Genomic DNA, 12,761 nt, shown 5'->3' with positions numbered 1-12,761 from the left:
ACAGTGTTGAAAATATACCAGAGAGTATTACAAAATATGTATTCATTTTATGTTCCGGTGGTGGTTGGCAGATGAAGCTCATTGGTTTGTATCGAGCAGCTCCCCACCTTCTGTTCATGGATTCCAACCGGGATTTACCAAATGTTGCAGTTCCTCACTTGACCACTGGAGACTGGGGCCTAAAGACAGTGGTCTCCTTTTGAGTCTAATGTTAAAGAAAAAATAGATTTTATACTCAAATCACTCATGAGCACTTTAGGGAGGTGTGGAGTTAGGGTCTTTTTAATGCGACTTTTTGAGCTCAAATGTGTCCAATATTAGGACTGTGTCTTATTCATTGGCAGGTGGGCGGACCCATGAGTAGACTCAATAATACTCTCACTTTACTTTGTCCCACCCAATCATGTACTGTCAACATGGCCGTCCCACTTCAGGCTTAATATTTGCTGCTCAGAATCCTGTGGGTGAAGTCAGCGACTACAAGTCCAATGAATAGATGTCTATGGCAGTGAGCCAACATGCAGACAGTTTTTTTGTTCTCTTATTGACCCCTTCTTGGCATAATGTGACGTCATTTAACCATGCAAATAGTTGGGTCAAAAAAAGCCGGTCAGTTCTTGGAACATGTCTTGTTTTAGAGTTGATTTTGACTGTCACCTTTCAATGACTAGACAATGTTAGCATTAAAAAAAAAAGAGACAAAAAAAGTTTTAAAATCGAGTTGTGTGTTTTTCTATGCTGTTTGGGCTATTTATCATTGCGGTTAAAAGAATACTGTAGTGTTTTTGGTAGACTCGCTTTTAGTTTTTAAATCTGCTTTAAATCTAAAGTCACAGTTCCCCCTGGTTTCTGTACTTGTTCCTTTTGTGTAAGAACAGTTGTGTGATTGGTCAGAACTTCCAAGAAACCGGACTAAGTATGATGTTCCAACCCCAGTTAACAAGGTTTCATTTAACTCTTTTTATAGCTTCTGCAAGAAATGTTCCTCCTACTCTGTCATTGTCTTCCTTTAACCCAAAAACTTCTATCTTAACATTTTCCTCCTGCTGCTGTGTTGTATTTTTGCTGCATTGCAACAACGCCTTGTGTGTGACTTTTGCTTCACAAAGAATTATTCATTTACGGTTATCTGAAAAAACGTCTCGTTTGAAACCAATGCTGTTCTTGGCACCTTTAGAAAGCAAACCTACTTTTTGTGTTGTGAATGAAAGTAAAAAGTTCAAGTTTTCTTCGTCTGTTATTTAAATTCATTCAAACAAATGACTGATTTGTTGATGAAAGAACAAAACATGAAGAGCAATAAAAGTCAGAGGATGAGAGCTCATACATTACTGTTACTTCTTCAGAGAACCCCAAATCAAAAACAGCGCAGCGTTTGTTTGCACACATGTACACACATGAACACACCGCCCCTGGGACTTCAAAGAGATGTCTACTGTACATCAGTGACACCTCAATACCAGGTGAAACACAATTTAAGAGGTAAGGACTGAAAGAGGGAGAGAGACAGATAAGGAGTCGGTGAGATTTGGGGGGGTGAAGAAAAAAGAATGAATGAATGAGATGAAAGAGAAATAGAGGAGGAAGGAGAAAGACATGGGAGGAAATGTAGGGTTAAAACAGGGGGAAACGGCCAAGCAACGGCAAGACGTTGAAAACAGGAAGAAAAAGAAGAAAACGCTTTAACATTTGTTGAAAAGGAATACATCACAGACAGGCCAAAAAAAAGACTGGCAGACGAGGCGGCAGACAGGAAAAAACAGTTTTGGAGTTTTTGCAGCCAAAGAGACGGAGGCATGAGGGGGAGGGCAATAACACTCTGATGCTAATACCCACAGTGCTTTGTTGTGAATAGTCCCAGTTCCCCTGTTAATGGTGAACTTCTCCTTAATGATGGCAGTAAAACACACTTGCACACATACATAGAGCTGTTCCTTTTTGTCTGACAGGAAACTTGTTTCAGAGCGCAAAGTGACGAGTCACAATTCAACTTTTACAACATACACAGCAAAGTTCAAACACAGAGGCAGCTTTTGTAGTACAATAAGATTTTGTCAGCGACCTACATGCAGCAGAAATGTGGTTCTTATTTAGGTGGCGGCAATTTTTTTTGAATGAACTTGCTAGGAGCTGTCAGTCATTCAAATACCCAGATCTGTGGTTTGAAGAGAAGAATCCCAGCAAGATGTGTTGAGAATCAAGTCATTTTCTGCATGATTCGATGCTTTCATTTTAGCACTGCTACGAACACAGAAAAGCCATGAAAAGCTTTGAGTTAAAAGTGTTCACAAATCTGAGGGCTGCTCTGCTCAGCCAGCTGTGATATTCAAACACGGGAGTAGAGCTAAAAAGGAGAAGCAGCTCTCAGTCTCTGTCAACTTGTAAATGTTTCATGTTAACAAACGTGTCAAAGGATTTTGTTTAATTTGATATTCTGCTGCTTACTTAAATGTATGAATAAGGGGAAAAAATGTGATTCTGTTTTAATTATGTCTGCACAGTGCAGATGGAAAGTCTGCAGAGAGCTTAGCTTGTTGAAAGACTGAAGGGAAGAGAGCAGGTTGCTGTGGCCTGACTGTTGAAAGGTAGAAAATTTGCTCATTAAAGCTGTTTTCACACGTGAACTGAGCCTCTGACAATTTTTTTTTGGAAACAGCTGTATGTGCAAATCAGTCAGGCTGGAGACTGTTGCAAGCTTTATCCAGCCGGAGCACAAGGTCACATGAGTTTGTTTTTTTTTAACTGGAAAAAACAAACCTCAAACCTAGAAGAAGTGGTGTTGTCAAGCTACGTACAACCTTGGCATGTGCTGAACGTGGGTATTTGAATGCGCTTTTAACATACTGTGTTCACACAGGTCTGTCGCTACCTGACACATGTATTCACAATCAGAAGAGGCTTGGTGCATAATGTCAAAGCAATGGGAATCTTGTGAATCTTGCTCCAAGCTTTGTCTTTACAGCATTATTCCAATATATGAAAGACTTGGAGTTGTACAATTCTGGCCAGGCATAAACCGCAATTTTTAATTTCTCCTCTGAAGTCAATTTTGTGTAGGCCAAAAAGGTTAGCTAGCACTTCCATGTTTTGAAAGGGACACTACCAAATCCGAGTCCCTGATTCGTCAAAATTTAACTGCTTTAACTTTCAGCGTGCATTCACTTCACATTTTGCACGTAGAGCCCGAAAACTGACTTAAAAATTGTGACACACGAACGCGAGAGCACAAAACGTGCAATATGCGAGTGTTCGCATAGACTTTTCATTAGAAGAGGTCGCTCGTTTCCGAGCCCGGTGTGAACATAACATTAGAGCCCAAGCAAGAAAAGAATTGTCTGACAACATTTTAGAAATGAATATGTAGGAAGGCACCCCTTTGCATGTGCTACAGAGGAACTCCCTGCAATAAGTTTCAATAATGTAAATTTACATTTCTTGTTACTAGATTTTGTCTACCAGCAGTTTGCAAAAGGAACTTCTTTGGCTTCATCCTGGGGCCACTTCCACTGAACATGTACATGCTTCCACTGGCCCAGGTTAAAAAGAACAATAACGTTAGTTACCACAGATACACAGATGACGCACAGATGTATGTTACATTGACACCAGCAGACTGAGGCCCCGTACAGGCTCTTGGTAAATGCATTTTAGGACATTAATGACTGGTCCTGCCACAACTTACTTCACCTAAACATAAACAAAAAAAACTGATGTTATTGTCTTTGGAGCTAAAGAGAAACTGTTGGAGGTCACTACAGAGCTTCAATCTAATCTTCTAAAAACCACCAACCAGGCCAGAAACTTTGGTATAGTGATGGACACAGACCTGCATTTTGATAGTCAAAATATAAGCCAACAGTTATCTTTAGAATATTTCGAGAATTAAAGATCTGATGTCTAAGCATTAACTGGATAAACTGAAACGAGTTCATGTATTCATCTTTAGTCGACTTGACCACTATAACAGTGTTTTTTAGAAGACTACCAAAAAAATCAAACCGGAAACTGCAGCTTATTAAAACTCTGCTGCTCGGGTTCTCACAAGTACCAAAACATTTGACCACATCAATCCAGTTCTGAGGTCTGACTGCCTCTCTGCCAGAGGATATTAGAGATTTAAAGTTCTGTTGCTTTGATTTGTTTAGCATCATAACACACGATTAACCCCCAGAAGCAGAATGCTCCAACCAGACTTCTCCACTGGTCTAGATCCGGCTTTTTGTCAGTTCCTAGAGTCCATCCAAAAATTGAGAAGCTGCATTTAGCTTCCATGTTTCACAGATCTGGAACAGACTTCCAAAAGCCTTAGATCTGCTGAAACAGACAGTTTATTTGAATGCAGGCTATAGACCCACCTGATCTAAGCTGCATTTGATTAGTTTATATTCAAAAATGTACATCCTCACTGTTACTTTAAGCTTACTTTCAATTCAGTTCATTTTAACTTTATTTAAAACTTTTTTTAACAATCAAACATTTAACATGTTTTCTTTATACGGCCTATATAATGCTTCACTTAAGCCTTTATGAGTAAACTATATTCATATATATGATAATATATTATATTGAGCACACTAAAGAAAGATTATTTTATGAAATGAGAGTTATTTTCCTGTGCCCTTTTCCTACTCTGAGGTAAGACGACTCGATCTCTGAGGCACCAGCTATCACTCCTTATGGGTGCCGCCCATTTCATGACGTCATCCTAGGGCCGGCCTCGCAAGCGTGTCTGGGTCTCACCCACAAAAACAAACAACAATCAAACGTTTGCAAAGATGGATGTGCATATTGTGCTTGTAAGGACTAAGCCATTTTAGCCAATCCCCGCTAGCTCAGAGGAGAAAGTGGGTTTGTGAGGCAGCTTGGGGGCGGAGCTAGCAGCACAGAATCTTCCTGGAAGAGGCTGTTCTTCACTTATCTAAGTCACTGTAGCTGCGTCTGATATTTTGCGCATGTAACTACGGCTAGTGTGAGGACCTGCTCGTTTTCATGGATTAGGAGGGGCTGGAGCTCAAAGCGCAAAGTTTTTAGAGGAATACTCAGAAATGCTTAAATGGATCAAAATACCGCTTTGGGGTTGTTTTTGTGAGGAATGAGCATTATAATAGACCTGAAAAGTAAAAAAAAAAGTGGATTTGCATGATATAGAGCCTTTAATGTTTTATGTAAAGCACTTTAAAATGTCTTTGTGGAGCCGGTTTAGCTCGTGCTGGTTTGCGGCGCCTTTCGTCCGTGAAACCAGGGTTCGACTCCGGGCTGCTCCCTGTTCCCTTCTCTACTTCTGTGCCAGTCCCAAGCCCGGTTGCTTTGAGAGGGTTGCGTAAGGAAGGGCATCTGGCGTAAAACATTGCTAAGTTTACCATGCGACTCATTCACTGTGACGACCCCTGATGGGATGAGCCGAAAGGGAAACACCGACAACTTTAAATTGTCTTTGTACTCAAAATTCACAATACAAAAAACTTCCTAGGAGAGATTTAACAAATCTTTAAATAAAAATTTAATCAGCAAAAAACTAATATATATATAAATATATGAATTGACACAGAAGAGTTTTGGTAGTCTAAATAAAGTCTAAATAAACTAAGCCTCAGCCGTGTCCCCACTCGTAACATTTCAACCTGACAAAGTCGGAAACGTTTTATTTTTAAAGATATTTTTTATAAATCAGTAACCGCAAGTCTATATATATTTCTTAGTTTTTTTATTCACTATAAAATTTTTTTAAAAGTTGATGACTCATGCTGCATGCAGGTGCATGTGCTAGTTATGCATTTGATGAGTCATTTTCTAGTGCTGCACTTCATTAGTGGTGATGCAAAATGTTGTTCAGTGCCTGATCACACCAGTCAGAGAGGACTAAGACTGGCCTCGGAATTATTTAAAATGCAAAATACAGACGAACAAACAAGTCAATATAAAATAAAATCAATAAGATCTTTCTTTTCTTCACAAAAGAAGTCGTTGAGACACAGATTGATCTTTTTTTAAGGAAATTTTGATCATTTAAAAATGAGCAATGTATTACAATTGAAAATATTTTAGTTTAACTTTATTCTTTGTTCTAGTATTAAAAAAAAGATCATTTTAGCTACTGGACTTGCTAAAAGATAAATAAGAGGAGACCCCATCCTTTGGCAGACAAAAAATGAAGTGAAAACCAGCTAATTGAATATGGATTGGAATTAAAACTCCTATAGCTGCTTGTTAAGATGACAGATTTTTAAATAAACTTGTCAGATTTACACTTTCTGAAATAAGATCAACATAGATGTAATTTTGACACAAGAGTTGCTCTAACTGAACAAATCTTTTTAAACTCAAAAAGTGTAAAAAGAGGGTTGTACTACATTATATGTAGTACAATCATAACCTCACCGCTGAAAATCATTAATAAATAAATCTGTGGGGATTTTTATCCAATAAACTAGAACACAAGCTTCTGCAGCCAATAAAGTAAGCTCTACATATGCATTAAAGGTCAAAACAATACATATCTGTAAATACTTATAGATCATTCAACAAAAAGTTATAATCTATTTGAAGTTTTTATCTTTGTTTTGAGATTTGAAGCATGCAGGTTGAATCAAAGCAATTCCACCTTACTGACTGTAAATGTGTTTTCATTTTTATGAAAGGGGAAGAGAAATTCCGCTTAAGAGAAGTGAACAGGGAAGTGTTACCTTTAAAGTACTCTGTAACACTGGGCTCTGAACAGTGACACTATGAAGAGGTCATGGCCTTTTTTAAAAATATAACCAGCCTTTGGTTACTTCGACGGCTGAGTAAAGTACTATTTGTCTTGCGAGTTGCCTCATGGTTCAAAGAAAAGATTCACTTATCAATGCATTGTCACAATGAATCTCGGATTCTGCAGTAAAAGTCCCGAGCAGAGTTCACTCTGTCTGTTCCAAATGCAAATTGAGAAATGGTAATATGCACATTATGGACAGATTGTTATTCTCCTTTAATGTTTTAGGGTAAAAAAAGGAACTTGTTATTTTAAGTACCGGTACGTTCAGATGAGAGCTGGCCTCACAAACCAGCAACAGGGTGACGAAGGTAACTTCCCATTGCAGCTCTTCATCCTGTTTGGATACAACTCCCCCAAAAGTTCTAGTGGTTGTGCTCTAAAGCAGGCTCTGACCTGTGACCCCTTCAGAAGGGTACTGGACAAAGAGTTTCCCCCTGTGGGGATTAATAAAGTATCACATTATCATGTGAATGCAGCTGATTGTATCTTCCCCAGTCTGCATTTCAGCCTGCTGGAGATCTTTCTGTACCCGTGTGTGACACCACTGTTGTCCGAATCCTGAATCGGATGGATGTGTGCAAGCTGAAAGTCAGAATTTGGAGACAAAGGGGGATAAAATCAACGTTTTCACAGTGTTGAGCTTTTCTTAACAACTTGAATGCATTTTTTGTGCATTTGTTTCAGGCCTGCTGCCCAAGACCCAAGGCCAGCTGAGGAAAACTTCAGAAACCGAAAACCTTGACGTTCTGTGTGTGAGTTCCCTTTTGGTCAACAATCCCTGTTGTTGGCCTTTTTCCCTTAAATCCCTGCGGACTGAGTCAGGAGGGAGAAAATGCTAAATGCTTTGAATGATGGTGAGGAATGCTAAAAGGAAGAGACTGTGGGGGCTAGTGAGGGGGCAGGCAATGAGAGAGCAGGGAATGGGGGGGGGTCTCCTGCGTGGTCTAGGATCTGGCATGCGTGACTGAACAAGAGGGGAAAGAGATGGAGAGGTGGTGGGGGGTGCAGAACCTGCTGTCTTTCTCACTTCTATAGATTGACAGTGGCTACTGTCTGGCCACGTGTGCGTCCACGGCGTCACTTCCAAAACAGGATGCATCCCGATGGTGGGAAAAAAGACGGAATCGTGCCATCACTAACTTCAAAATCTCATTAGCGTGCAAATGCATGTCTGCCACACGTGGAGCAGAAAAAACCTTAAACTTGTCTGCGACGTCTGGCTCAACACCTTCCTGCAGCATTTGCGGGAAGAGGAGATGTCAATGATGAAAAGGAAAAAAAAAACAGCAGGGTTTAAAAAACGCCATGGTGATAATTAATTACACGGGCGCTGCAGCCAAATGAAGACAGCAAGCATCCATTTTGAGTCACCTCATAAATAATAAAACAAGAGATTTTTTTTCCAGCCTTTTCTGAGAAGCAAGACTAGACTGATCTCGGACAATAGTCCCAAACGTGAGGGCGGTTATTAGGAGTAACGCGTTCAAATAAACAAGGCTGAATAGATTAAAATAATCTAAATATGACGTAGATCATTCTGGAACAGGGACAACAATCAAACACAATCCACACCGCTCTCTTGAGTTCATTATATAAATATCTTTAATTGTTTTAACCGTAAGAATATAAAACAATTTCATTTGGGATTCTGCCTTTTTTTTCTTCTTTACAAACACATAATATACAGTACATCTTCTTATTGTCAAACACACACAGCTTTGTCAGCAGGACGCACATCCTTATATTCATTTTCTAGCAGGTCATTGCATTACATTAAAAATGCGTGCACACTGGCATCAGTGTGCACGTGTGCATGTGTGTACAGCCTGAATGTGTGTGTGTGAAAGGACAGAGGAACAGAGGCGTTATGCTTGTAACAAGAGACGAAGGAAAATAATCGATTACTCCTTATTCTGAGCATGTCTCCGAATGGATTTAAGGGTATTTTTATTCAGAGAGGTGGTGACAGGCAGGGTGGGGGTCAAGGATGGGGCGGTGGGGAGAAGGACCTCACTCTGCATTGATGAGAGCAATATGATCAAGGTGGTGTTGGTATCAATATAAGAAGAAAAGAGACGAACCCTGATTTGTTTCTATCAATATAAAGGGTAAGACACAGAAATCACTTCAATTTGAAGTACTCATGTTTTTTCTTCATCAGCAAAAAATATACAAAAATACCTACAGCATTGCAATCCTATAAGGACAAACAATGTGTTAATAGTGTAGCTTGGTTTTTAAATGTAAAGCTACGTACACACCAGGCGCGTTCAGGAACACACATTTTTAACGCATTTAGCCCGTAGTGTTCACACTGGATAAGCAGGAAGGGGCTTCTTGTTCTTTTTCTACTGTTTACTAGCGTAAGTCCACCACCTATGATTCGAAAGTCTCGTCAAAGCAGTGCTGATCTCACAAATGCGACACAAAACGGAAACAGTTCGGTTCATTGCTAGCATCTTTGCAATGGATTGCCATCATTTGCGAGTTTCTCCGACTGGTCCATACGTCACTACAAAATCTGAGTCCCTGATTGGTCAAGGTTTGACCTGGTTTTTGATCGTGCATCTTGTACCTAGACCCTTTTGAATGCAGAGTCCCAAAACATCAGTTTTAGCGTGTTTACATAGACTTTTCATTAAAAGTGGCCGCTTGACCGTGCGTTGCCAAGGGCGATGTGTACGTAGCTTAACATTCCTCTGGATTTCTGTCTTTAGAGAATCGCTACAGGTATTTCTGCTAGGCTCTAATCTAGTCTCCTTTAGGTTGGTCAAAGGGGCAATAAAGTTAGACTTTACCCCCCAAAGAAAGACGGAAACAAAATCTTGTGCACACTAGCGGGTATTTTGAGTTTTGCATAAAGCGGTGTGTTCTTGCAGGCGGACTGCACTTTTCTAGCTCTTTCAGATAAATTGTTGCTGTTTACAATGAGAAAATTAACAGTAGTGAGATTGTGTACTTGTCGTTTTTTCTGCCTCTGCTCATAAACGAAGGAGGGAAAGAGGGAGGGGATGGTTGGTTGGGGGAGGGGGCAGACGCAGTCCCTTTAGGCACATTTTCTCCTGTTCTACACTTCACTTCATTTTGATCCGTTTTAACAGTATACACCCTTTGAAAAATTAACCACATACGAGGTAGCCTCATGTTTTCAGGCGTGATGGCTGTCATCAAATCCAAACTCATTGCAAAAATACATCTATTGTTTAACAGCCTCTCTTTGATTTGAGTAAAAAAATAAAAATAAAAAAAGGAAAATTAAGTTTGGATGGATGCCAGCTTGATTTGCAAACTTCTGAAAATCTTAGCACTCAAGATATTGTCAATTGATTGATTTGCTTTCAAGTCAAACTTCATGATATATTAAAAGTTAAAATTAAATCAAAATATTTATTAAGATATATGAACTTTTTGCTTGCTTTCTATGAAAAAAAATGAAACCATAGCAAAATAAAAGTCCTGCAAGGCCAACAAAATAAGAGAAAAATGCAACATTGAAACAGAAAGCTGTTGTGTGAAAAAGGTTCATCTTGTAAAAAGGAACGAGGAGGGTTTTTTTTTCTTTTTAAATAAGAAAACAGCCCATTTTCCACCCAAACTCCTTCTTCGAGTGTTCCCTCTCCATCCAACAAAATCCAAATAATGAGCACACACACGCATTCACACACAAAGCAAACATTACTGATCACCTCACTTTCTCACTCTCTGTCATCTGCCAAAGTCCCAGGTTCAGCACTTTAAGGCAGGGGAGCTGCGTGATCCTTTCCAGTCCCCTCTTGGTGATCTTGGTACATCCATACAAGTCGATGCCCACCAGTTGGGTCAAGTGGTCCGCTATGAGCTCCAGCCCTTTGTCTGTGATGCGCACGCACTGTCCGATGTTCAGGGTCCTCAGCTCATGCATCTGCCTCACCATCCGGTTGATACCGTCGTCAGAGATGTGGCATGAGCACAGGGAGAGGGACTTCAGCTGGTACAAACCCTGAGCGATGTACGCCAGGGTCTGGTCCCCGATCTTGTCACAGAAGGAAACATCAAGTCCGGAGAGCCTGAGGCTGCCCATGGCAAGGTGCATGGTTCCTGTGTCACTGATGTTGTCACAAGAGCGCAAGTTGAGGCTCCACAGGGAGCCCATGTGGGAGAGGTGGATCATCCCAGCGTCTGAGATCCCCCCACAGAAACTCAGGTTCAGCACCCGCAGCTTGGTCAGCCCCTTGGAAATGTGTTTAAGTGACAGGTCTGTCAGCTTCTGACAATCTTGAAGGGTCAGGTACTCAAGGTTCAGGCAGCCCTCCGCCGCGCTACGAGTCATGCCAGCCAAATGTCCAATCCCCACATCTGAGACATGCCTGCAGGACCTCAGATTAAGGCTCTTGAGTCTGTGGAGGCCCCAGGCAACCAACAGAAGCCCAGTGTTGGTGATGTTGCTACAGCCCCCAAGTTCTAACATTTCCAAGTTCTTCAGATACTGAGCGATCCTTCCTAAACTGGAGTCTGTGATCTGCTTGCACAGACTTAAATTCAGAACCCGAAGTGATGGGATCTCCTGCACGAACGCGTGGCCCAGCCCGTTATCCGTGAGGTTGTAGCAGCCGGACAGATTGAGCGACTCGATGTTAGGCATGCCCTGGATGACATAGCTCAAGCTGCGGCGCAGAGACAAGATCTGGACCCTCCGGATCCCCCTGGCTTGGAGGCTGGGAAACAAGGAAGGGTTTGCCCGGCGGAGGTGCAGCTTGGCTTCTACCCCCCTCCACACAGACTTGTGGTAGGCTGCATCCCTCCAAGCCATACACACTTGGGCTACCCTGCCTTTGTCCCTCACGTCCAGATAACTGAAAATCATGGCCAAAATTTCCGGGAAGAGGCACGAAATGTGCGTCTCCATTGTTTTTCAAAACCCAGGCATATAAGAATCAATACTCCACACCTCCAAAGAAGAAAAAAATGAAGAACTCAGTCCGGCACTGCTGCAAGTCAACTACAAGCAGTCACAGTTGTCCACAGAAGTGAAAAAGAAATAGAAGTTGTGGGTTTCTTCCTTTTCTCTCACTTAACTGTTCTATATTGATCCAACTCTCTCTGGTGCCACGTGATCGGTTGGTTGCGCAGCAGGATTCAAATGTTTTTTTTTAAAGACAAAAATGGTTTCTTTTCCTCGCCTCTGCCCCTCTATCCGCCAAAAGAGCAGGAGAGGGGGCGAAAGGAAGAAAGAGGAGGAGAGGAGGAAAAAGCGTCAGTCCTTCCCCCTCTCTCAGACGACGCTTCCTTGTATTATACCCACAAAACGTCTTACTCTCGCGGCCAAACGGGGATCTAAACGGTCGTACATTTCAAACAGAAAGAGTAAAAACAAACTCTGCACACGTAACGCCGCTTCTCAAAAACAGCTCCATGACAGAAAAAGCAGAAAAGAGCGACTTGGGCTGGCTTTGTGAGCAAAGCGAGAGGCAGAGAGGAGCGTCCTGGGCTCAAAGCCTTTGTCTGCTCTTTTCAAACCGACTTGGCAGGAACCTTAGCACTCCGACTGCACGGGAGGGGGGCGGGGAAGCAGCGGCGCTAATAGCAAGCGCTCTTTGAAGTCAAACACCCGAGATAACTTTATCTTAAATATTTTGTTATTTAATAATGACAACTAATTATACATTTCAACACTGGATGTGGGAAACAATTAAAATTCGATCTCTCGGTATTGTCCGCTTACCCCTGCCCCCTCTGTGTGACTCAGTTGGTTTGTCCCTCCTCAGCTGGAACGGTGCGAACAGTTTCCCTTGGAAACCAACTTCTTACAATTCAGTTCACTTTGGGCTTTAACCCTTTGAGCGGACCACACAAGAATCAGACCAACTGAAGTCCTGCTCAGTACATTAAATATTATGATTGCGTTTTTCCCCCTGACGACATTGTTTATTTATTTATTGTTTATGGGGATCTGTTTAAACCAGCAGCATTGTTAATATCAGTCTGATTCTTTGTCCCTCTGATTTTTCTCTAACTTTTTTAGATTTTT

At 41.3% G+C, this 12,761-nt stretch overlaps 2 protein-coding genes across 7 annotated transcripts in view; one reads left to right on the top strand and one right to left on the bottom strand.

The window, feature by feature from the left end:
• wnt5b (wingless-type MMTV integration site family, member 5b) overlaps nt 1-12,761 on the top strand; it is an 87,185-nt gene that overhangs the window by 46,096 nt on the left and 28,328 nt on the right. For 4 of the 6 annotated variants that reach the window (XM_011491002.4, XM_011491001.4, XM_020713976.3 and 1 more), the window contains exon 2: nt 7,439-7,506. The exons of the other annotated variants lie outside the window; for them this stretch is intronic. Coding sequence is in view for 1 of the 4 variants with exons in the window: in XM_011491001.4 (XP_011489303.1) it covers nt 7,439-7,506 (68 nt within the window). In the remaining 3 variants the exon portion in view is untranslated. The remainder of the gene's footprint in view (nt 1-7,438; nt 7,507-12,761) is intronic. 6 annotated transcript variants of the gene reach the window in all.
• On the bottom strand, nt 8,334-12,248 carry fbxl14b (F-box and leucine-rich repeat protein 14b). The gene has a single exon (XM_004083024.4). The coding sequence runs from the start codon at nt 11,637-11,639 to the stop codon at nt 10,437-10,439; it is 1,203 nt and encodes a 400-aa protein (XP_004083072.1). The 5' UTR covers nt 11,640-12,248; the 3' UTR covers nt 8,334-10,436.

The sequence above is a fragment of the Oryzias latipes genome, chromosome 23 (assembly GCF_053564925.1).
Source record: "Oryzias latipes strain Hd-rR chromosome 23, Olatipes_Hd-rR_3.1".
NCBI lineage: Eukaryota > Metazoa > Chordata > Actinopteri > Beloniformes > Adrianichthyidae > Oryzias > Oryzias latipes.
Note: the sequence above shows the minus strand (reverse complement) of the source record. Positions and strands in the feature narration are given on the sequence as shown.

Coding starts and splice junctions, on each gene's coding strand:
- fbxl14b (XM_004083024.4), bottom strand. CDS start 11,639: ATGGAGACGCACATTTCGTGCCTCTTCCCGGAAATTTTGGCCATGATT.